The following is a 26,108-nucleotide window of genomic DNA, read 5'->3' on the forward strand; positions in this document are numbered from 1 at the left end:
GTGTGTGGGCATGACTTTTATTTTCTTTTCAGAATTTCTGCATTTCCTGTGTATCACTTTTATAATCAAAACCAAAGATACACAGGCATACCTTGGAGATACTGCGGGTTTGGTTCCAAATCACCACAATAAAGCGAGTATCGCAGGAAAGTGAGTCACATGAATTTTCTGTTTCTCAGTGCATATAAAAGTTACATTTTCACGATACTGCAGTCTATAAAGTATGCAATAGCATTATGTCTAAAATACTTGAATTAAAAAATACTTTATTGCTAAAAAATGCTAACCATCATCTGAGCCTCCAGCGAGTCGGAATCTTTTTGCTGGTGGAGGGTCTTGTAAAAATTGCAATATCCATGAAGTGCAACAAAGCAAAGCTCAATAAAACGAGGTGTGTCTGTGTTAAGCAGCGACCCTGGGGCCTCTAACACTTGGAAGCACCTGTCAGCCTCCATGTTTCGTTCTAAGGACTGAAGAGAGATGCTGCAGCCAGCCTCCAGTCGGTGCCCACTCCCGGGACACCTTGGTCTTGTCAACGCACATTTCATCTACCATCTCATTGTCTCCTCAGAAGGGCCGTCCTGGTGCCTGAGCCCAGGTGAAATGGCCTTGGAGACCCTGAATAGGGCCCGGAAGGAGCCAGGTCCAGTGCCCTCCTTCACAGGTGGGGAACCTGAGGCCCAGACAAGCACAGTCATGCTGCCCACCCAGCCTGCAGGAGCAGGAGACCCAGGCCATGGACTGGGATATCAGACCTAATCCAGGGCCCAGGGCTGACCCCTGCTCCAGCTGTAACCTGACCCTGCTTCAGCCCCTGCCCCAGACCCACTCTACCTTCAGGAACCTCTCGGAGGGTGGGAAGCAGCCCAGGCAGAGGTTGAGCAGGATCCAGCCCCGGGCCAGGCTGCTTGTTTTGAAGTTCTCCGACAGCTGCTTGCAGATCTGGCAGTAAATCTCATCCCTGTAAGACAAAGACCACTGGGAGACCAGGCTGGGGGCTGGCCCTGGGGGATGACAGGAGACAGAGGCACCCAGGCACCCAGCTTCTTCTGCACCCCTGAGGGGGGGGATCCTGTCCGTGGAGCAACCTCCAGCCTCTTCACCTCCAATTGCCTTTGCTGGCCTCCCCGCCGCATCCCTGGCCCATCCTGGATCCTGTCATCTCCCAGGACTGTGCCACCTCCAATGTCTTTGCAGGGCTCTGCGCCCCCATTCCTGTTAGCCCTCGTCTCCTATCTCATCCAAGCCTTAGCTCTTTGTCCTCTCTGTCAGTCATCTCGTCCCCTTGGGCCTTTTCTCCCTCCCTCACCCACTCTGCCCACAATACCCTGGACCCCCACTGTGGGCACAGCTGCGGGAAGCGCCCATGGGTCTCCAGCCACACTCTGCCCTCAGTAGCCCAGCCTAACCCAATCTGCTCCTTTCCCCAACCTCACGGTTATTTCAAACCTTCTCCCTCTGCCTTGAGGCCCACCTCCTTTCCCTGAACACAGCCACCCCCCACTGCAGAGAGAAAAGTGGGGACTTTATGGGACAACCCCTCAACTCCTCACCTCCTGACCAATTCCCATTCCCACAGACTGATGAGCTTCTCCTCTCTGTCTCCTCTGGGGGAGGGGGTTCTCCTAGATCCCTCCCCACTGACTCAAGCCTCTCGCATCCTATAAAAAGGTCCCACTAGCCCCTCCAACCTCACATATCCAGAGGCCAGCATCTTTCCCCTAATTACTCAGTGGTGCTGGTAAATGTTTAACAACCAACTCTCCTGGGAAATAAAGTCCTGATTATTGCTTTTGCCAATTTCTGTGGTGTAAATATTCCCAACAACGCCAATTTTGAGCTACAAACATGATGTCACTGAACACAGAGTTGGGAAGAGATGTGCACCGTCAGCTCTCGTGGGCTGGTAGAGTCAGCTCCAGCACACCTCCTCTTTCTGCCGTCTCTACAGGCACCACCATCAACCATTAACCCAAACTGGAAACTCTGGAGCCATCTTAGCTCCTCCCAGCAGCCACTACATCCTACCATCTGTCTCTGGATGTTTTCTCTGTCCCCTTCTCTCTGCTCCTGTTCCTTGGGCCAGCCCTCATCAGTCCTCTCTGGACCTCTATAGCAGTCCTCTCCTGGCCTCCCATCCTGGGCTCCATCCTTCCATGTCATTTCCAGGGAGATTTCTGGAAGTCAAATATGATCATGGTCTTCTCTTTCTTAAAACTTTTCTCTACTATTCTTAGGACTAATTCCATGCCCATTAAGTCCATGCCCCAGCTGTGACAAACCACTTAGAATTCCAGACTCTCGGGCTGTTTCAGGACTGTGTGACCCTGTTCATCCTCTCCCTCTATCTGGTGAACACCCCTCCTCCTTCCCACCCTACCTGGCCCAGGAGGGCATTATGACTACTCCTTCTTGCAGCCCCCACTGGGCCCCCATCTTAGCACAAGCAGTTATGTGGGTCTCTGAGTCCTCCCATGCTCCTCAACTAAAGGGTGGGCTCCTTGAAGACAGAGACATGTCACCTTCATCTCTGCATCCCCAGCCCTCAAGCCAGGACCTGGTCCTGAGCAGGTACTTAATAAATATTTATTGAATGTGTGGCTGGTTGTGGCATGCGGCATTTGCTTTGTCTTAGAATTTAGCTAAGACCCCAGAGCCAAGGATAAACAGATGATAATGCTCAACATTCTAAAGAGATATATTCTTGTAGGATTTACTAAAAGATGACAGAACCAGTCCAGTCACCATGCCATGTCCAGCCTGTATGAGGGAAGATGAGGAATTTGAAAGGTGATTCCTAGAAGGGACTTCATAGAAGTAGGGAGATCACTGGTCCATCTCCACTCCCTCCAGGTGAAGGGGAGTGAGCAGACCCCAGGAGAACTGCTAATATGGATGGTGGCTGCCAGAGATGAGACCCATCTCACTCCCCATCTGAAGTATGCTGAGCCCCAGAGGCCCAGTGGCCCACCCCAGGGTCCTGGAATGGGGGACGATGATAGGGTTCTTGAGAGTGCTTGACTTGTGCCCCCAGAGACACAAGTTGGGGGCCTCCATGAATAAGACTAGTGTCTGCTTCCTCCTTGAGAATTCTAAGCCAACCTTGATGGACAAGATGGAGACAGAATAGTCAGGAGCTGGGAACTGCACTTGTACTGTTTGGGGGGCCAAGCATGGATGAGCTTCCTGTTGACCAAGTGGATGCCATGGAAGGAGCTCTGCTTCAGGCATCTTGATTGGATCCCACACAAGCAGGCAGCCCATCATTCCAGAGGACCCCAGCAGTAAGAGGCTGTGGTAGTTCCATTAAGGGCTAGTGTTGACAGGGAGTCTCAAAGGGTCACTGAGAGAGCATCAGCCCCAGTTGGAGACCAGCACTGTGTGGGAGTCCCTCTAGGGTATCTGAAGAAGCCACAATACATCTCATTTGGACACAGCTTTTATGTGTCTGCCATACTGGAGGGTGTGGTGGCCAGTGAGGATTAACCATGAAAGAAATACTAATAGAAACAATTAAGTTAGAAAAGTTGCCAGGTTGGGGTTGTGCAGGAAGCTGAAACTTGGGTAGAAATCCTGCAGTGTTACTGGCTTGAAGAACAAGAGGACAGAGTTTGGGTTACCCATAGCAGCTGAACATGAGAAGGGAAATCCTAGAATGAAGAGACCCAGAGAAGAGGAGTCCTAAATTTCACATATAAAATCTCCCCAAATCTCTGGCTGACCCCTGATCTACACATGTGTTGGGTAGACTCCAGGAAGCCCAGGAAAGGCTAAAATAACTGAAAAGGGATTCCAGCTGCTGCTCACCACAGGGAGACAGAGTTTGAATCCAGCCAAGTTAATTGCCTGCCAAAACAGAAAGTTGACACTCTTTGAAAGACTATAACAGATTCTATAGCATCTAAACATATCATTCTCAATGTCCAGGATACAACCCAAAAGTCCTAGACTTTTGAGGAAATAACAGTCAAGTACTAGAGATATGTGAGGAAACAGGAAAACATGACGATTCTCAAGAGAAAAGGCAGCCAATGGAGACTGACCTCAAGATGACCCAGATACTGGACTTAGCCCGAAAGATTTAAAAACTCCTATCACTACGCTCAGGGACATAAAGGACACTATGTTTCCAGTGAATGAATGAATACGAAATCTTGGCAGAGAAATAGAAACTATAAAAAAGAACCAAGTGCAAACTCTAGAACTGAAAAATATAATAACTGAAATAAAAAAAATGTTGGATGAGTATAATAGCAGATTGGGGAAGACAAGAGAAAGATCACTGAATTTGAAGACAGATCAACAGAAACCATCCAATCTAAAGAACAGAGAGGAAAACAAGAAAGTCACAATGAATAGACCCTCAGGGACCTGAGGGACAATATAAAAAAGTCTTACATAGGTTCAGTTAGAGTTCAAAGGAAAAGAGAGAGAGAGAATGAAGTAGAAAAAAATATTTGAAGAAATAATTGCTGAAATTTCCCAAATTTTGTTAAAAATAATAACCCGAAATATGTCAACTCCTAAAATATAGTACTCTGACCCTGAAAGCAGTACACATATTTCTTAAAATTTGTATGAAAACACAATTACTGTAAAGCAAATTTTACATCAAGCAAAATATATACAATATACAGGAGGAACTTGCTCTTTTACAGGGCCCTACATGAAAGCCTCATAAAATGAATCACCAGCCCATGATGAATCTATTTTTCTAAGACTGGTTTTACCCATGGGTTTTAACGCAGAGGAAGCAGAGAACTCTTGATGGTTATAATATCTGCTGCCCAGCCTTCAGGCCCCAGGACAGGGAGCAGGGAGAGGAGGGGTGTCTTGCAGGGTGGAAGGCAGAGGAGGAGGCTGTGGCCACGGGCTGAGAGCCAGTGAGGGCGTCTGATGTTCTGAACGGGGGTGAGGTGGGACTAGGGACTGACCTGAGGCTGGGCCGCAGGATGGCATAGCCCACAATGAAGTGCACCTTCTCCAGGTTTGACATGGGTCGGTCTGAGATGGGGCCGTCAGGCTCAAACGCTTCCTCCCCGATATTCAGCTGGCTGGCCACCTTGAAACCCAAAGGAGGCAGCCAGGACAGCTGTGATTCTCCCCAAGTGCAAAGGAGGAAATTGGGCTCAGGGAGGGAAGCAAAAGCCTGGAACCCTGCGGCAGGCCGGCGGCAGAGCTGGGAGCAGACTGAGGTCCCCTTGCCCCGGACTCACCTGGCCCGTGATGCGGGAGGACCGCTTCAGCTTCATGGAGGAGATGTCCTTGGTCCCTTTGTCCCTGAGGCTGGGCCTCTGTGGATGGAGACAGTTCCGGAGGGAAGGTGAGCTGGGGCCGTACGTCAATGATGCTGACCTGACAGCCACCCAGGGTGGAGCTACTGTCCATCTCACCCAGCCATTTCCCAGCCTGATTTACAAAACACCACGCAGCCCCTCATCTCAGCTGAGCTTGCACATGTACAGGTGTGCACGATCATCCTCACTTCCGGGTGAGGAAACAGAAGGAAGGGAAGGTGAGAGACCAGACCAAAGCTGCTCAGCGGGTCACCAGCCCTCGAGAGGGCCCAGGACCATTCTGATTCCAAAGCTTGCACAGTAACGCCCTCAGTAGCGGGGCTGTGGCTGAGCCCAGGTGCCGAGGACAGCCCCGGGCCATGGTCATTCTCAGTAAAAATTTGCTGGGTGAACTGGAATGGGCTCTGGTTGCAAGGTGGGAGCTCTGCCAGGGGATCAGAAGAATCTAGGCTTTGAGGCTGGGGCTGGGTGGGGAGGGGCTTGCCCCCAGCCATTATGCTCTCTTCGTCTCTTTAGGCAGGCAGCGGTCACACCTTGAACAGATGGTGTCATGAGAAGTTGCTGCCAAAATTAGAGCTCAGTGTGGGACTGGGCTTGCACTGGGATCAGCCCGCATCCAGGGCTTGGCACCAGCTTCTGGCTGGGGTAAAACTGGTTTGCCGCACAGGGATGGAACGTGAAACACATCAGCTGGCAAGTGAGGGTGGGCAAGGCTTGCTCGGCTCACTGCTCCTGTGTGGGGGTCATGGGAACCTTTGCTTTATAGCTGGTCAGTCAGAAGCACAGGTAATAACCTGGCTTGTGAGTGGGGTCTGAAGTGAAGGGCAGTCTTATGGGACTGAGCCCTTTACCTGTGGAATCTTACACTATCTCCAGGTAGACAGCGTCAGAATTGAGCTGAATTGTAGTACACCCAGATGGTGTTGGAGAATTGCCTGGTGTGGGGAAAAAACCCACACACGTTGGAACTAGTGTCAGGATTATAGGCAGTCATGGGGCTCCTGCTGCTGGTGGGACCAGGTGGTCACTCTGAGTAATTCCTTTGGACTATTCTTAGGTCCACTAAGACTACATCATGAAACTGGGGCCTTAGGAAGGATATCTGACCAAAAATCGATGTGAATTGACCTTCCGTCAGAGGGCAGGGTGGAAGGTGGGTCAAGAACTCGGTCTTTGAATTCAGCAGAACGGACTCAGAGCCCAGTTCTGCCACACGCCGTCGCTGTGGTTCAGGGGCAAGGCACTTGGCTTCTCAGTTTCTTTAGCTATACTAAACTGAATAATCCCTATCTTGTAGGGTTGGCTCACCTGGGAACTAAGTGAAGAGAAGCAACTGGCACATAGCACACAGTCAGTAACAACACCTGTTATTACTATTATTGTTCTATGCATTTGTATCCTGTGCAAGTCAAACCCAATATTCAGAGCCTGGGAGACCCTCTCCAATAATGCCTGTATAATTCGAAAAGTCCTGGGTGTAATGCCTGATTCATGAGTTCCTGAGAGCAACTCAAGACTGAAAATGTCCAGGAGCCCCTGGCTTGGGCCAGGTTCGGTGAGGGAACCTTTCAGGTCCAGCTTCCAAGGGGCTTTGGGCCTGGGGGACACCTAGAGGGTGTCTGCCCTCCCTGCCACCCTCAGCCCACGCACCTGTGCAGACCCACTGTGCTGTGGAGACTGGGTGCTGCTTCCTCTGCCCAGCGTGTCGTGGATCTGCTGCATCATTGAGCTGCCACCACGCAGGCTGCTCCTGGCAAAGAGCACTGGCTCCGGAAGGTCACCCATGAACCTCAGGATGATGCTCCACATGGCCAGGGCGGCCTGGGGAAATGGAGACAGAGGGCCTGGCTGGACCCCAGCTCGCAGGACGGGGCCCACAGAAATCCCTCCCTTTCTTTGTTCCCTCTGAACCAGGGGGAAGCCTGAGCAACTGGAAACCAGAGAACCACAGGATACCGAGCAGTCAGCGCTGTCCTCGTGGTACAGCAGTGGGTATCGGAGGGGCCGCCGGATGTGTGTGTGGCTAGCTGATTTCTGGAAGTAGGTCACAGCGAACTTGGGGAAGGTGTACTCGGCCAGGCCGTCCACGTCCTCCTCAGGCTCTTCCACCATAGGGACTGTGTCCAGATCAACCTCAGGTAGCTTCTGGGTCCTGGTTTCCAGATCCTGGGCGCCGGTGAGAGAGAGAGATAGAGGTCGGCTGTCTTTTCAGATGCTACCGCAGGGTGTGCATCTCTGGGTCCAGGGAGCCCCAAGAATGGTCTGCCCAGGTATCCACTGGGTGCAGAGTTACCCATCCCCCCTTGTGTTGGAGATCTCCCCCGCCTCACACTCTCAGTGGGTCCCTGAGGGCTGTCATGTGCTGAACGGGCCTCAGGGTGAAACTCCCAGCTACCTGGCTGCATGCCTCAGAGCACTCTGGGTGTAGACATGGGCTGTCTAGACATCCCCCTGCTCCCCACCCTCTCGTAAGCCCCCCAAGCGCTACTCCTGCGGAGATGGTCCCAGCCGCCCCTACTGCACAGACAGTGTGTGTGTGTGCGTGTGTGTGTGTGTGTGTGTGTGCGCGCGCACATGGGAAAGGCATGAGCACCGGGTGGGATGGGCAGGGTGCCTAAGTCATTGGGTCTCGGGGCCCAGAGCAGGGTGTTGTGAGGATCAACAGAAGCACAGCCCTGGGGAGCTGCTCTTCTCCTGCCCTCTCCTCCCACCCTGCCACCTGCCCCCTCAGACCCCGCTTCCTCCCCCCAGGGTTCATTATTTCTCTACACCAGGTCCCCAGGTCACATTCTGCAGAGCCGCAGCGGCCAAGGTGCTCTGTGAGAGGGGTCAAATAGGTGTGGGAACGCTGCCTGCTTGAAAGCCCAACAGCGTTTGCGGTAAAGTCTCTGGGGCGTCTCGGAGGGAAGAAGCCTGCTGAACTTGAAAGGGTCTGACCACAGAAACCCACGCTCCCTTTCCTTCGCAAGTTCATCCAGGACTGCAGAACACACTTCACCACCTACTCTGCCAGCTCCCCAGCGGAGTGGTGGCTTCTCAGTGAGCCTAGAGGTTGACTGAGGTCAGGGACCGGGCGAAGTCCTCCCGTCTCCTGCCGGGCCGGACCCCTGAACAACAGGGCCCATCCTACCTCGAAGCGTGGTGAGGCCTGGCCCTCCTGGTCCCCGATCATGGAAGGGAGGAAGCCGAACACTTGCTCTACCATCTCTGTGTCAGTGACGGTGTCATAGATTGACTTCCGCTTCCTCACAGGCGGAGCGCTTTCTTTCTTCTGTTCTTCAGCTGGGATGACCAGAGGGCCCTGGACACACACCCCATGCGGCCAAGGTTACCACAGGCCCAGCTGGGGCAAGCACCTCAGAGAAGCCGAATAAACCTCTTCCTGCCATCATTTGTCCAGCTCAACAAATTTTCCTCTAAAATCTTAGATTCTAATAGCTAGAGTGACTGGAAATCAAGCAGCCTGGGATTTCATTTCCCAGTGGAGAATCAGAGGTCCAGAGAGGGGAGCTGCCTGCTTGTCCCTTCCCTGACATGCTCCCCAAGGTACCAGCTCAAACCCCAAGGACCCCCCAGAACCTAGCTACAAAACCACCGCTCAGGCCCACCCGGTCCCTTCACTCTAAGAGCAGCGAGGCACCACCAGGAGAGGTCCCTGGGCCTGTGCTAACTAACACATAGGTAGGTCCAGTTTGTGGCCATCTAGGACACGTGGCTGGAGAAGCCTGCTGCGGACATGTCTGAAGGTCTATTCTTTTACTTGCCCTGGCTACTGTACTAGTAATTTGCTTGGTAGACCCGATTCTCATCTATGGAGCAGGGTTGGACTTCATCCTAGCCCCTTTTCCTCAACATAATTTCCAAATGAGCGAGTTCCAAGGAATGAGGTTGACTCTTGAGTGCCCTCTGCAGGAAATGGGATCATGCAAGAGTGAAATTCAAAATGCAGGGATATGCATCTTGGCATCACTCCCCTGCACCCTGTCCTTCAGCCTCTCCTGCCTAGACACTTGAAGGCTCCTTTTGGTATTTCTCTGCCCTGAGCCATCATGCCACAGCCCAGTAACCAGGGGCCGTCGCTCTCCTCCATGGAACCGTGGCCTCCCATAGCTCATCTGGCCCTGGTTTCCTGAGCCTTCCAGGTCACCCAGCCCTGCTGAGAAATCATCCCCAAGGCTAAAGGGTGGGAACCAAGGAGCTTGATTTCTAGGTTCCAGGTATAACACTGTCCTGCTGATATGATATCTCTCCCGTGCCACATCCTGTGAGTTCCTGGAGGTGACCTAGGTGTCCCAGCTGCTGTGAGGGCCTGCTGCAGAGGGGACAGGAGTGTCTGGTAAGAGCTCTACGTTGCTGCTCACTCCTCCTGCCTTCCTTCCCCCATTTGGGGCCCACCCAGCTCCCACTGGCCCAAGAGGGCAGTGACCACCTACATCGGCTTTCTGCCGCTGGAAGTTCCGCCGGGCAGCCATGCCCCTGGCATGTGCCTGGATGACCACCACTGCCCTCCTCTTGGCCTGGACTTGCTGGCGCACCAGATAGCCCCTGCAGAGGGCCTGCAGCCGAACCGTCCTCTGCCGTGTGGCCTGGTACTGCTTTGCCAACAGGTGGCTCCGGGCAATGGCCTGCAGGCGCTCAAAACCCAGGAGGATCTGCGGAGGCAAGAGGGATGTGCATCACAGAGAGGCCGGGACCCAGCAGGGCACAGACACAGAGGAGGCCTCCCCAAGGGAACAGACAGCAAGAGGCACGTCATACTCCCCAGCAGACCTTGCAAATTAGCTTTACAGTTATCTGCTTTTTGGCAAAGGGCTGGTGCTAAAATGTTACACATCTATGAGCACAAACATAGTAAGTGAGTTATTACTTGAAAAGCGCTTAGAACAGAGCCTGGCGTGCAAATAAGTGCTAAATAAGCATTTGTTAAGTGGCATAAATAATAAACCAGTCTCTTGGTGGCCAGTGAGGGAGTTGGTTTGGACGTCACAAGGGTTATGGGATTCCAGAGGCCTTGCTTCTCACACCTGCAGCCAAGTCCAGACAACTTGTCGGGAGCTAGCAGACCTGTGTGGAGGCCTATGGCTGGCTCCATCGAGATAATCCCTCAGGGATCTTTAAAGAGGAAATGATGAACTCATGAATACCCACTTCTACGCTGCAAACATGCCCTGGGCCACAGCAGTCCCTGAGCCCTCTGGACGAGTCTTGTTGGCTTCTCAAAGACCAACCTAATGGGTGCCGGGTGTGTGGGGTCACACTTCATCTTACGGGCTTGGAAGTCACACAGACCCGTATCCAAACTCCAGCTCTGCTGCTTACTAACTGTGTGCTCTTGGGAAAATTACTTAACTTCTCTATGCCTCAGTCTCTCAACATACAGAGTTGGTTCAATAATAAATAAAATGATGCGCGCAAAGCAACAGGCCCCAAGTAGTCTTTTCATCCATGTCAGCTGCCATTATGTCCTTGTGAGCATGGAACATGGATAGGCCTGGGGTCAGTTTTGCTGATGTGACCACTGTGTGTCCCAACCACAGTCACATCTGTGACAAAGGCAAGCAGTCAAGCGGGGCCCAACAGGGCGTGGTCAAGGTTGCTCTGGTTCTCTTGTTGAGCAGACACTCATTAGTAGTGCCTATGGTTAAGAAAAAAATTAGGAAGAAGGGCTTGAAACAGAGAATAATCAATCTATTGACTTATTTTGTTGCCTGCAAATTGGGAAAAGACAGTCATTATCTAGTTTCAGAGCAGGACATATTCTAGCTCTGAGGATGCCCAAAATTCTGCAGGAGAACACTTTGAAGGCCACAAATCATGTGACTTGATTATGCCAAACAGAGAGTGTGTGGGTGCTGAGCGCTGGTCCCTGAAGCCTGTTATCACGTCTGTCAGTGATCTGATCCTGCCTGCCCCAGCGCACACATTCCAGTAACAACTTGAACACTGTGTTGTGTGGGACAGTCTTTCACCGCGGCTACAGGTGGCGCTCTCTCACCAGCTTGAAGTTCCGCCTGTTGTAGTAGCCTCTCCACTGGGCCTGGAGGGTGATGGCTGCCCGCCTCTGCCTCAGGAACTCCTTCCTAGAAGAGGAAATTCGAGCCAGAGGAGTGTAACAACCTCAGACATTTTAAAGCCTTTGGGGGAAGAAATTGATTTTGAAGGGAAGAGGGATAATGAAATGTTGTGGACAATGAATACATACACTATTTCTTTTCCAGAAGCCTTTTCCAGAAGACATGTTAAGAACTTAAAATCTACTGCCAACAACTAAATATGTGAATGAGAATAGTCCAGTTTTCAGAGTAATCAGGAAATTTTTTCTCATTCACGTCCAACATTTTATTCGTTGCCAGACTCCCTGCTCCTCTGGTGCAGGTGTTTGCCAGGAACCAGGTTGGAAATCTCAGGACCAGGGCTCCTCTCTGGGGGCAGGTCAAGGCAGGAGGGTAGTCCCCCAGGCCCTGGTAGCCTGGCAAGCTCCATCAAACTGCTCCCCTCTGCAGGGAGGAAGGCAGGCTGGCTATGGAGAGGGTAACCTGGACCCGGCCTTTGGGGAGGCAGAGACACCTCCAGGCAAGCTTGGTGCATGTAGATATATCTTTTATCTAACACTTAACTGAGTTTTCTTATCACTTCTAATAATTTTTCAGGATATTTTCTTAGGTTTAGAACAGTAGATCACAACCACATTAAAAATCATCAGGAAAGGGGCTGGCCCAGTGGCGCAAACAGTTAAGTGCGTGCTCCGCTGCGGCGGCCCAGGGTCTGCCGGTTGGGATCCCGGCCACGCACTGACACACCGCGTGGCAAGCCATGCTGTGGTGGAATCTCATATAAAGTGGAGGAAGATGGGCATGGATTTTAGCCCAGGGCCAGTCTTCCTCAGCAAAAAAGAGGAGGATTGGCAGATGTTAGCTCAGGGCTGATCTTCCTCACACACACACACAAAAATCATTGGGAGAACTTCAATATTTATTGATGCCTGAGCCCTACCCAGTCCAATTAAGTCAGATTCTTTGCTGATGGGTCTGGAGAATATACATCTGTATATCTATCTATCTATATCTATCTAATATTTTTTGGTGCGTGCACACGCACGCGCTTGTGCGCACGCGCGCGCGCGCACACACACACACACACACACACAACATGAATATCTCCCCAGATGATTCTAATAGGAGGCCAAAGTAAACAATTGAACTACCTAAAAATAAAGGTAATTTGTCTCCTTTCCAATATCTATACCAGTGGTGCTCAACTGGGGGTGATTCTGCCCCCAGGTACATTTGGCAATGTCTACAGACATTTTTGGTTGCTAGGACTAGGGGAAGGGAAAGGAGGGTGTTATTGCCATCTAGTGAGCAGAGGCCAGGGATGTTGCTAAATATCTTACAATGCCCAGGACAGCCCCTCACAACAAAAAGTTATCCCATCCAAAATGTCAATAGTGTTGAAGTTGAGAAACCCTGATTTCCACCATTTCTTTAATTTTCTTGTCTAACTGCATTGGCCAGAAGAACAAGAACACCATTAATTATCAATGGTGATCACTTCTGGGAAGATGGATTAGGCATACTTCTCCTCATGCTTCCTGCTAACTACAACTAAAAACCCTGGAAATTATGTGTAAAACAAACATAAGAAGACTCTGAAATGTGGAGAGAAGTAGGCAGACCAGCTAAGGATCTCAGACCTAAGGAATGACACTATGGTAACTTCTCTGAGTTTTCTTTTTACCTCGTATACCCCAGATTAGGAGCTGAAGAAGTCAGCAATCCAGAAATGACAATGGGCACAGACCAAAAAGCCCCAAGAAAAGCCTTGCTCTACCAAAAGGATCAGGAAAGGGGCAGCTTCGCAAGACAGAAAACTTTTAGATAATAATCACATTATTCCAGTGAAACACCACAAAACAACTGTAGTTCCATCCCCACCTACACCAGAAAATGCCAAGTGGGGAGCCTAGACTTCCACTCTCACCAGGATTGTGTGGGTGAAGTAATGAGCCCATCCCCCACAGTGTCAGTGAAGACCACTGGGGGATCCTGGACTTCCAACACCATTTGGCAGTAATGGGGTGCCCCTTTCCCTCCACGCTAGAATGGTGTCAGCGAAGACCTTTGGTGTCAGGAAGTCAGGCCTTTCACTATCCCCCAGCAGTAAGAATGCCACTCCTTTCCCTATGGTATCAGTGGAGTGCCATATAACAAGGCACCTACGATCCTCCCAGCCAGAGTGGCATCAGGGGAGGCCTACTGGGAAGCTGAAATTCCCACTCTCAGCCAGCAGTAAAATGGAACCTCTACCCACCTTGAGAGTCAATGGAGGCCATGTGGAGACCTTGGACTTTTACCCTCATTTGATAGTAAACAGGTGGTACCCCCACCTTCCCCTGCCAGAGTGGTGTCAGAGAAAGCCAAACAGAATGTTTAAACATGACCCAGAGTTCTAATAACATAATACTCAAAATGTCCATGTTTCATTCTAAAATCATTTATCATACTAAGACCTGGTAAAATATCAACTTGAATGAGAAAAGACAATCAACAGATGCCAACACTGAGATGACAGAGATGTTAACCATTATTAAAAAAAATGCTTCAATGAGTAATTATGAACACATTTGAAACAAATGGGAAAATAGAAAGTCTCAGTAAAGAAATAGAAGATATAAAGTAGAACCAAGTGAAAATTTTAGAACTGAAAAATACAATAACCAAAAAAAAAAAAAAACTCATGGATAGATTTGACAACAGAATGGAGAGAACAGAGAAAAGAATGAGTGAGCTTGAAGATAGAGTAGTAGAAATTACACAACCTGAAAAGCAGAGAGAAAACAGACTGAAATAAAGTGAACAGAGCCTCAGGCACCAGTGGGACTATAACAAAAGATCTAATATTTGTGTCATTGGAGTCATGAAAGGAAAGGAGAAAGAGGCAGTGCTGAAAAAGTACTAGAAGAAATGATGGCTGAAAAGTTCATAAATTTAGCAAGAGATATAAACCCACAGATTCAAGAAGCTGAGCAAACTTCAAACAGGATAAACCCAAACAGACCCACATCAAGACATCATAGACAAACATCTGAAAACGAAAGGCAAAAAACATGGAAAGTAACAAGAAAGAAACAACACATTACTTACAAGGGGAAAAACAATTTGGATTTCTCATCAGAAACCATGGAGGACAGGAGGAAGGGGCACAATATTTTCCAAGGGCTGAAAGAAAGGAACTGTCAACCCAGAATTCTACATCTACTAAAAATATCCTTCGAAAATGAAGGGGAAATCAAGACACTCTCGGATGAAAGAAAACTAAGAACACTAAGAGAATTGCTAGTAGACCTACCCTAAAAGAATGGCTAAAGGAAGTTCTTTAAACAGAAAGGAAATGATAAAAGAAGAAACCTTGGAATGTCAGGAAGAAAGAAAGAAACAGTGAGCAATAATATGGGCAAATACAATAATAGGCTTTCCTCTCCTCTTGAGTTTTCTAAATTATGTTTGATGATTGAAACAAAATTTGTAACACTGTCTGATGTGGTTCTAAATGTATGTAGAAGAAATATTTGAGAAAATTATATTACAAATAGGAGAGGGTAAATAGACAAGAAAAGAAGTAAAATTTCTATACTTCTCTTGAAGTGGTAAAATGATGACACCAGTAGACTGTAATAATTTATATATACATATAATGTGATACCCAGAGCAACCACTTTAAAAAGATATAAAAAGAGATACACTCTAAAACACTATAGATAAATAAAAATGGAATTCTAAAAAATGTTTAAGTAACCACAGGAAGGTTAACACAGAGAACAAAACAGAGCAATGAAAAACAGAGAACAAATAGAAAACAAAAAAGAAAATGGTAGACTCAAGCTCTAACATATGAATAATTACACTAAGCATCAAAGGCCTAACTACACCAATTAAAAGACAGGTATCGGTAGAATAGATTAAAAAGCATGACCATCTATGAGAAACTCACTTAAAATACAGTGATATAGGTAGGTTGAAAGTAAAAGGATGGAAAATATATATCAGGCAAATAGTAACCAAAACAAAACAGGAGTGGCTATATTAATATAAGATAAAGTAGATTTCAGAGCAAAGAAAATAACAGAGACAGAGAGGAACATTACTTGAAGATAAAAGGGTAAATCTATCAAGAAGACATAGCAATACTAGAAGTGAATGCATCAAACAACAGAGCTGCAAAATATGTGAAGCAAAGACTGACAGAACTGAAATGAAAAATAGGAAAATCCACAATTATGGTTGGAGACTTCAATACCCCTCTCTCAATAATTGATAGAACTAGACAGAAAATCAGCAAGAATATAGAGTTCAACACCACAATCAACAGAATCTAACTGACACTTTGAGAACACTCCACTCAAAAACAGCAGAATATATATTCTTTTCGAGCACCCTTAGACCATATACCAAGATAGTCCATCTACTGGGCCATAAAATATACATCAACATATTTAAAATAATTCAACTCATAGACTGTGTCTCTGACCACAGTGGAATCAAACTAGAAATAAATAACAGAAAGATAACAGGAAAATCTCCAAACACCTGGAAACTAAATGACATACTTTGAAAATAATCCATAGGCCAAAGAAGAAGTTTCAAAGGAAATTTAAAAAATGAACTGAATAAAAATGAAAATACAACATATCAAAAATTGTGAGACATACATACCTAAAGCAGTGCTGAGAGAAAGATTTATAGTACTTACATTAGAAGAGGGGGAAAACTTTGAATCAATCATCTAAGCTCCCACCCCAAAAATCTATAAAAAAGAAGAGCAAAATACACTCACTGCTAGAAGAAGAAAGGAAATAATAAAAAGAGCAGAAATCAATAAAATTAAAAACAGAAAAAAAAAAGGCAATAGAGAAAAATCAGCGAAACCAAAAGCTGGTTCTTTGAAAAGGTCAATAAAATTGACAAACCTCTAGCAAGACTGACAAGGGAAAGAGAGAAAACACAAATTGCCAATATCAGGATTGAAACAAGGGATCTCTTTACAAATTCTATAGACATAAAAATGATAATAATGGAATACTATGAAAAACTCTACACACACAAATTTGACAACTTAGATGGAATGGAGCAATTTCTCAAAAGCACAAATTACCATAACTCACCCAAGATGAAATAATTTGAATTGTCCTTCAACTATTAAGGAATTTATAATTTAAAATTCTCCAAAAAGAAGTCTCCAGGCCCAGATGGTTTCACTGGAGAATTCTAGCAAACATTTAAAGAGGAATTCACATCAATTCTACACTTCCAGAAAATAGAAGAGGAGGAAACATTTTCTAATTCATTTTATGAAGTTAGTGTTAATTCTGATACCAAAACCAACAAAGACAATACAAAAGAAGAAAACTACAGATTTCATGAATATAAATGCAAAAATCCTTAACAAAATATTAGCAAATAGCATTCAGCAACATATAAAAAGAATTATACACTATGAACAAATGGGGTTTACTCCAGGGATGCAAGGCTGGTTCAATATTCAAAAATCAATCAGTGCAATGCATCATATTAAAAGGCTAAAGAAGAAAAATCACATGATCATATCAACTGACACAGAAAAAAATTTGGACAACTTTAACACCCATTCATAATAAAAACTCCCAGAAAACTAGGAATATAGGAAACCTCCTCAACTTGAGAATGAGTGTCTACAAAAAACCTACAGTTACCATTATACTTAATGGTTAAAGACTGAGTTCTTTCTCCTAAGGTATGGAACAAAGCAAAAATGTCTGCTGTTACTACTCTTATATACTAGAGGTTCTGGACAGTGCAATAAGGCAAGAAAATAATAGAAAGAAATAAATGACATACAGGTTGGAAAGGAAGAAATAAAACTGTCTCCATTTGCAGATGACATGATTGCAGATGACATAGAAAATTCCAAGAAATTTATAAAAAGTAAGTGAGTTCAGCAAGGTTGCACTTAACACACACAAATCAATCATATTTTTATATATCAGCAATGAACATGCCAAAATTTAAAATATCATTTTTATGCCAAAATTAAAAATACAGTACAATTTACAATCTCTCAAAAAAAAAAAAAAAACCTAGGTGTAAACCTAGCAAAACGTGTATAGGACCACGTATGTTGAAATCTCCAAAACACTGATGAAAGAAATCAGAGAAGATCTAAATAAATGGAGTTCATGGATTGGAAGACTCAACAGAGTAGAGATGTCAATTCTCTCCAAATTGATATAGAAGACAACTTCTATCAAAACCCCAGCAAGATTTTTTATAGATATGGACAAGATTATTCTAAAATGTGGATGGAAAGGCAAAGGACCTAGAACAGCTAAAACAATTTTGAAAAAGAAGAATAAGGTAGGAGGAATCAGTCTACACCGGTTTAAAACTTATTATATAACTACAGTCAACAAGACAGCATGGCATCTGGAATAGAATAGAGAATGCAGAAATAGACCTACGAATACGCCCAACTGATTTTTGACTAAAGTGCAAAATCAATTCATCAAACAAAGGATGGTCTTTTCAATGAATGATGCTGGAGCAACAGTCATAGGAAAAAAATTCTGAAAGAACCTTGACTTAAGTCTCATATCCTATACAAAAACTAACTCAAAATGAAAATGTATCATGGACCCAAATGTAAAATGCGAAACTATAAAACTTTTAGGAAAAAACATTGAGAAAATAGTTGGGCAAAGTGTTCTTAGACTTGACACCAAAAGCATGATCCATAAAAGGGAAATTTGACAAACTGGACTTCACAAAAACTAAAAACTTTTGCTCTGCAAAGACCTTCTTGAGAGGACAAAAAGACAAGCTACAGACTGGGAGAAGATATTTGCAAATTACATATCCAGCAAGGGACTCATGTCTAGAATATATAAAGAATTCTCAAAACTCAACAAAGATTCCAATTAGAAAATGGGCAACAACATGCACTGACACTTCAACAAAGAGAAGATACACTTGTGGCAAATAAGCCCACGAAAGGATGTTCAACATCATTAGCCTTTAGGGAAACATAAATTAAAACCACAATGATATATCATTTTACACCTATTGGAATGGCTAACATTAAAAAATAGTGACAACACCAAATGCTGGAGAGGATGCAGAGAAACTGAATAACTCATACATTGCTGGGAATGTAAAATGGTACAGACGTCTAAAAGACAGTTTGGCAGTTTCTTAAACCACAAAACATGTAACTACCACCTGACCTAGCAATTGCACTCCTGGGCATTTATCCCAGAGAAATGACACCCTGTACACAAATGTTCATAGTGCTTTATTCACAAAAATTGAACACTAGAAACAGCCCAGATGTCCTTCAACAGGAGAATGGTAAAACAAACCGTGGTACACCCATACCATGGAATACTACTCAGCAATAAAAAGGAACAAAATATTGATGCATGCAACAACCGGGATGAATCTCCAGAGAATTATGCTGATTGAGAAAAGTCAATCCCATAGGCTATATGCTGTATAATTCCATTTATATAACATTCTTGAAGTGACAAAATTGCAGAAATGGAGATAGATTCATGGCTTCCAGGGGTTAAGAAGGGAGTGGGGGTGGGCAAAAGGTAGGTGTGGCTGTAGAAGTGCAGCCTTAGGGACCCCTGTGGTGATGGAGATGTTCTGTGTCTTGACTGGAGCCATGTCAATATCCTCCTTGTGATACTGTGCTATTGTTTCTCAAGATGTAGGGAAACCCAGGTGAAGGGTACACAAGGATCTCTGAGTTATCTCTTAAAACTGCATATGAACCTATGATTATCTCAAAATAAAAAGTTTAACTAAAAATGTATCAGAGGGGCTGGCCCCGTCGACTAGTGGTTAAGTTCGTCACGCTCCGCTTCGTTGGCCTGGGTTTGCAGCTTTGGATCCCAGGTGCAGACCAACACCACTCATCAGCCATGCTGTGGTGGAGACCCACACACAAAATAGAGGAAGACTGGCACAGATTTTAGCTCAGGGCTAACCTTCCTTAAACAAAAAAAGAGGAAGATTGCCAACAGATGTTAGCTCAAGGCGAATGTTCCTCACCAAAAACAAAATGTGTCAGAGGTGAGGGTGGCCACCCCTGCCTGTCTCTGACTGTTCTGGGAATGTGACTGGTGCGTACTGCCTGGCCTGATGCTGGCTGTTGAAGGGATCAGTGTTACCATGGGCTAACCTTCCAAGCCACACCTCCCTGCCCCAAGACCCTCCTTGCAGGTGCCCACAGCCTCTATGCCCGTGGTCAGCCACTTTCTCCCATTTTGTCATGTCTGGGTTTCCAGACCCTCCTATGGTTGGTGATAAGCAGACGAGATAGCACAGGGAACAGCACTGTGGGAGCCACACAGCTCTCTGGACTTGGTGAGGGTGAGGGAGGTGGTGACATTGCTGATTTGCTGAGCCTGGACTGAAATTCAAGAGTTACCTTTTTCCTAACCAGAGAACTGAGTCAAAGAGAGTTCTTTTCTTCCATCCAAAACCACCCACCTCATAAACCCAAACCCATACATTCTCTAAAACAATTGAAGAAGAACGTCAAAATATAGTTGAGATCAGAGCTGACACTTCATTTGGCTCTTGCTTATGTAATGGATGCCACACCACCCACACATTCAAATAATGTAATAGAATTCTCTGGCCAACACAGGTTGCAGTGTCTCTGGTCAGAAGGTCCTGAGAGATCTTTTGTGCCTCCCCCAGAGAGCACCAGCGGGAACATGTGACCTTGGTTTGGGGGTACAGGCCCGCCCAGGGGACATGATGGGGGGGGGTGTGGGCTGCAGGGGGCTTGGGGCAGCAAGGCTAGCACCTGTATTTGTAGCCCCGCAGGACTCTCTGGATGCTGACCGTTGCTTTGTCCAGGGCCTGACTCCTCTGTACCTCCAGCAGAGTGTCCTGGTTTTCCTGGGATGGGAGAGACCTGATCATGTAGCTGCCCCCCCCCCGCACCCCAACACCCCCACCAGGGCCCAGGGCTCTGTCTCCAGAAGTCAGGGCGTCTCAGACTTTTTCCACACCTGCTCCTGGGAGGGCAAGCAGGGGAAGGGGCCTTCAAATTGATGCTGATGTGGCTCAGAGACAGGAGCTGCAACCACACCCCTAGCCCCGATCCAAGAACTTCCCATTTTAGCTCTTTCCTCTTGTTAATTCAATCTGGCAAATTTCATTTCTGCTCTAGAGAACCCAAGAGGGGGACAAAAAATTTCCCTGAAGTTGTGTTTTATTTCCCAAAATTCATGTGAAATGTGCATTCAACTGTATTACAGACTCATGCTTGTTTCAATATAAAAGTGTTTCCCTCAGCCTTTGAGTAGGATTCGCAGTGTGAGATGATGTGCGGTATTCATCCCAGGCTGTGACTTTCTCTGGCCCATCTTGGTGCTCCCCCTGGATCCCCGCGCCCTGGGCCTGCCATCCTAGCCCCTGGAGGGCAGGGACTCTCTTCTGTAGAACAGAGAGCAGCACAGCCCTTTGCCGACTGGTGAGGAGAGGCCAGGGGCTCAGTGGTCCTTCCTGTTCCATCAGCCTTGCATGAAGCAAGCATTGAGCCTCTTCGTGTGCCTGGGTGGGCACTGGGGACACAGAGATAGACTAGACCCCAAGTGTGGCCTCAGGGAGCAGTGAGGGAGAAGGAGGAGTGGAGGGGTGGACACTTTCCTCCCCTCCACCATCCGCCCACACTGACCTCACCCTCAATACCTCCGTGGCCCTCTCGATGGCGGTCCCACCCTCCTGGGCAGTGTCCTGGGACTTCTCAGATGCCTTCCCTCTGCCAGCTTCACCTCCCCAACAGAATCTGAAGCCCTCTGCCTCTTCCTTTCTGTTTGATTCCCGAGGCCCAGCACAGGCCTGACTAATGCACGGACAGACGGAGAGACAGCCCAACTGGAGGATGGGACCAGGAGGTCCTTGGGGACACATGAGGGTGGGCAGGCAGGCTCTAGAGGGAAGGGGAGGGTGTGGAGGATTCCGGAAGGGGCAGAGGGGATGGGGTGGGGTGCTCGGGTGGGCTGACAGAGCGACCTTCTGGCCCTGGTCTTCTCTTTTTCCTCTTCCTTCTCGCTTTGCTCACCCACCCAAGGCCTATGAGGCTACGGGACATGGAGGTTCTCTGCACAGTGGCTCTTTGACCCAACTCAGAATCCTGGAAGGCCAGAAGGCCAGAAGGCCAGTGGCAGGAGCTGGGGGCTGTCAGCTGCCCCTGTGTGGCCTTGGGCCTCCCTCTAAGCTCGGGCAAGAAGGTGGAATGTAGTGCTGCTTGCACTTGGCTGCTGAAGGACAAGCGCTGGTAGGGTGAGGGGAGCCAACGCACTGACTCCTTTCCCCGAAGCACCTGCTCTCTGGGGCTCCGGAGAGGCGGCGCTTCCCCAGGTCAGACAAAGCTCTCTGCTGCAGACTGTGGCTCCTGGCATGGTGGAGGCCAGCTCTTGGGGACAGTGGGAGCCTGCCCTGAGCGCTTTCTTGCTCTTGCCTGGAGGCTGAGGGGCAGCCCCTCCTTATCCTCAGGCCTTGCCCTAGATGGCCCCTCGGAGAAGCCTCCTGGACTTCTGCAGGCTGCGCCGGGCCCTCCACATGCTCCCCCTGCCTCCCTCCCCGCCAGCGTGGCTTTTTATAACGGGGGTGCCTCAGGACAGGGGCCATGTGCAGAGCAGGTGCCCAGGGGTGTTGGCTCAGTGTAAGTGGATGCCACCCGGTGGGCACTGGACAAGCCCCACACGCTCCAGGAGGCTGAGGACCAGCATGTTTCCCAGGGTCTCACCTTCAGGAAAATTTTGGTCTTTCCCACTTTCCAGTCTTTGTCTGTCCCCAGCCACATTTCGGCGATGTGCAAAGCCATCTGGTGAAACTTGTCCCGCAGCTGTCAAGGAGAAACAGGAGTGGCTCGGGGGGGTTGGAACAGGGACCACAGCGGGAGGCTGAGGGTCCCTCCTCAAAGATTTTCTTAGGGATTCGAGTCTCGCTCCTCTCCCAGGGTACACCGTCAGGGGCTGCTGGGCCAAGACATGATCACAGGGCACCTGGGATCAAGGGCGGAGCCAGGGGAGCACTCAGGGACTGGGACCTCAAGGCTTTGCATTGCAAGGCCTGGGGCCTCAGTGTGGCTGTTGGACACTTGGGCAGCCCAAACTTTAGGATGGCTGAGTGTCTGAGGGAGGATAGGAAGGACTTCCTCCCCCAAATAGCAACCTAGCAGTTGCTATCATCTCCCTGACATTCTGTCATGAAAGACCGTCTGCTTTAAACTGCAGACATCTCTTAGAAGGCACACACACAGCCAGGAGCCTCATCCAGACCCCAGCGTGAGCCAGCCCCTCCCCCACTTCCAGGGCACCAGGAGTGAGGGATGAGGACCGGGGGAGGAGATGAGAAGGGAGAGAGGAACACGGGTCATTTCAGAGCCTGGAGTCCAGGAGCGGGCCTGGGCATCAGGAGGGCAGCGGAGGAGCCCCTTGGAGCCGCGGGCTTGGGGCGCCCAAGGCGGCAGGGACTGAGGATGGGGGCCAGGCGCTGAGGCTGACGGCCGCACACCTGCAGGCGCACGGCGCTGGGCAGCAGGACGCGGAAGCGCTGCGAGAACTCCTCGAACGTGTAGCGGATGGGGAAGCCCGACTTGCGGATGTGCACGGTCTCCATCATGCCCGAGTACCGCAGCTGCCTGAGGCACAGCTCCCGGTCGAAGAGCTGCGGACGAGAGAGGGGGCGCTGACGGCGGGAAGCCCCTGACCGCCCCGCTGCACTGCCCATTCCGCTGTCCCCAAATACGGGAGAACTCAACCAATGCTTGGTTTCATTCAAATTCTATGTCGAAGAGAGCTATTTGGATGAAGTCACTGAAAAGTCCTCCAAGTCTTTCTAAGGAGATAAAAGTTGATAACACAGTGACATTGTGACATCCATCCACAAGAACACTAAATCCCTCATTCTCAGGATATGCAAAGTACGATGAACACGAAAGTTATTTGCATATGCCATTTGAAATGTTTTAAGTGCCCCAAAACAATGATCCCACAGAACAGGGCTCCCTCCTGGCCTTGTGGGAGTTGGGTTGGGCACTGGCCCTGCAGCCCAGTGCCTCCACACTCTAGCTGAAGGAAGAAATACATTTCCTACTTAAGGTCAGAAAGTCTTCCAGTCAGCTTAGTCTCTCCCTTGCCCACAGGTGTGCGTGGCTGGCAGGGAGGAATGGGGCATGATGCTTTGCACAGGGGTGTTGTGTCTCAGCCGTGGCCCCAAGACTCTGCATGGCTTGGCCTCTAGAGACCCCCCCTTGGCCTCTGAGCCAGGGGTCTCTGGGGTCTAGGGGCGCCTCTAACCTGGCAAGCCCACCAGCAGGCGGTTACCCACCTGGAAACCCCAGGGGCCCCAGACGCAACTGCTCACGGGGTCCAGGGACACACAGCGGTTAGTCGTGGGCAGCTAGTTAGCTCCCGTTTATGGAGCATTAATCTCTACAACAGCCCTATGTGGCTGGGTACTTAGCTCCAATTTAAAGATGAGGTGTCCGAGGCTCAGGGCCATACTCCTCCGTGGCTGAGCTGGAGTTCAAACTCCAAGCCTACCTGGCCCTTCAGCCTGGGCTTCCCCTACACCCACACAACGGCCACATCTGTGAGGATGCCTTGGCCAACAGCACCCACAACACCTGAGCATCCGCCTCAGGCCCCCCCGCCTGTCCTGCAGCTCCTCAGGTGGGCAGTGTGGGTGTGGCAGAGGGCCTCTGGGAGCACAATTATTATCTAACATCCACGTATTGCGCCTACAAGGAAGATACATTCTGGATTTCCTGGGAGAGCCTCAATTTCATATAACTTTATTCTTTTCAAAAAGATACTTTATTTAATATGATATTTTGTTCCCTCCTAAGAATTTTTGAGTCATTTTATCGCCTTTCAGATGGATCTCCCAGTTTTCAGAGTCCTGTATTTGAAACCTTGGTGAGATTCCTAAGCCCACGGGTCAGGGACTCCTGGGCAGCCGGCGGGCTCCCAACCCACACACACCTATGCAGACAAAGCCACTCTCCAGGGGCTGCTTGGCCTCAGGTCTTGGCAACGCAGAGTTGGCAGCAGCCTCTAAAATACTAAAAGTATTTACAAGTACTAAAACAGTACTTCTGGTTGTTGCCCCTTCTAGAGCGCAATTTACACAAGCAGACATGCCTCACGCGGCAGGGCCACTCCTTGCTGCCCTCTGCAGGCAGGTGGATTCTGACTTCTCAGGGGAGAGAAGCACCCAGCAGAGCGCACACAGCAGGCGAATGGCAGGGCCGAGACAACCGAGGTTTGGTGATCCAAAGCTCTAGAATGGCCTAGGCTGGTCACCTTAGCTCAGTGTCCTCATCTATCAAATGGGGGCAGATCACAGCTCTAATGCTGGCGAGGCCCTGGCGAAGGGGGCGACAGGACCCCGGATGCCGTCAGACTCATCAGTAGATGCCGCCTCCCTCCCTGCGCAGGCCCCCAGACCCCTCATTACCAGTGGCTTCTTGTACTCATTGGGTTTGATGCAGCGGATGAAGTAGGGCTGGCAATCGGTCAGGATTTTCATCAGCTGGTCGAGGGACCGCTTGAACTGGCCTGCCAAGGTGGAGGGCCGCTTGTTGGAGTCCGCAGACTGTGGGCAGAAACACAGGGCATGAGTTGGGGGCTGGGGAGTATGGCCTGGGGCACAGCTGACCCACAGCACAGCAAGGGCTTCTGCCGAGCTCCCTCAGGCCGGCAAAGGTGTGTACTGACAAATCACATTAGTTGAAGACACACGTATTCACACTTGAACACCTCTGAGAAGAGGGTGCAATCTCTGACATTTAATAATAAAATGGGCAGCATTTTCCTGTTGTCCTGGTTTACCCTGTCCCCTGAAACCTCCAAGATGTGCTCTGGAGGCCTGGCAGGGCCAGGACAAGGCTGTGCTCTGGCCTCAGTGGCAGAGATTCTAGCCTGGTTCCATGAATGCAGAGGGTCTAGCCTGACTCCACCTGGTTTCAGACCTGGGCAATTCCTGCACAGCCTCACAGCTTCTTGGTGTCTCCCTGGGCCTGCTCTGCACATGGCCGTGCTGTAGTCCCTGGGCTCTGAGGCCTCAGGAGCTCCCGCAGAGGTGGGGGGTGGGGAGACAATGAAAGGTCAAGGGCACCTCAGTGTGACCATGCTCAATGGATGCCAGGGGGTGGGGGGTGTTCTTCTGCCTGCACCCGCAGTTCCTGAGCCACTCAGCTGGCCCCATCTCCCCACTCCTCATCAGATCACTCACAGAGTTTTTCTGGAACAGTCACTGTTAAGGGGTGGAGGCACGGTGGGCAGTGGGTGGGTGGACCCCCACTCCGCCAGAAAACCCTAGGCTGCCCTGAGGAGCCCAGGGGCTCTGCTGCCCACCTCCCCGGCCAGCAGCATTTAGTGCTGCTGCTACCAGACAGACCACACACACCACGACACACACACATGCAACACACACACATCACACGCACACACCACCCCCAAATACAAAACACACACACACTCCACACAAAACATATGCCCCTACACACATCATTCACACACACCACACATGCACACATACCACACACACACAACACACACCCAGCACGCAGAACACACACGCACAGACCATGGAAACATAATAATAATTTTAACAAAAGCAGACATGCCCTTGAAGACACTGCACACCCAGAAGCAGGCACAGCCACGTGCACCTGCCCCTTGGCCGCTGCCCACGCTCAGCAGCAACACCCCTCCCTTCTCTCTCACTTCTGCACCCTGACTGAGAGACC

At 48.9% G+C, this 26,108-nt stretch overlaps 1 protein-coding gene across 1 annotated transcript in view; it reads right to left on the reverse strand.

Annotated features, from left to right (window-relative positions):
- MYO7B (myosin VIIB) overlaps positions 1-26,108 on the reverse strand; it is a 94,103-nt gene that overhangs the window by 19,134 nt on the left and 48,861 nt on the right. The window contains exons 15-26 of the mRNA XM_058549740.1: positions 24,815-24,952; positions 22,868-23,020; positions 22,098-22,196; positions 20,148-20,242; positions 11,293-11,377; positions 9,731-9,949; positions 8,428-8,598; positions 7,254-7,463; positions 6,948-7,118; positions 5,217-5,294; positions 4,935-5,062; positions 835-961 (exon numbers count right to left, since the gene is read on the reverse strand). Of these exons, the coding sequence (XP_058405723.1) occupies positions 835-961; positions 4,935-5,062; positions 5,217-5,294; positions 6,948-7,118; positions 7,254-7,463; positions 8,428-8,598; positions 9,731-9,949; positions 11,293-11,377; positions 20,148-20,242; positions 22,098-22,196; positions 22,868-23,020; positions 24,815-24,952 (1,674 nt within the window). The remainder of the gene's footprint in view (positions 1-834; positions 962-4,934; positions 5,063-5,216; positions 5,295-6,947; positions 7,119-7,253; positions 7,464-8,427; positions 8,599-9,730; positions 9,950-11,292; positions 11,378-20,147; positions 20,243-22,097; positions 22,197-22,867; positions 23,021-24,814; positions 24,953-26,108) is intronic.

This window comes from Diceros bicornis, chromosome 10, assembly GCF_020826845.1.
Source record: "Diceros bicornis minor isolate mBicDic1 chromosome 10, mDicBic1.mat.cur, whole genome shotgun sequence".
Classification (NCBI taxonomy): Eukaryota; Metazoa; Chordata; class Mammalia; order Perissodactyla; family Rhinocerotidae; genus Diceros; species Diceros bicornis.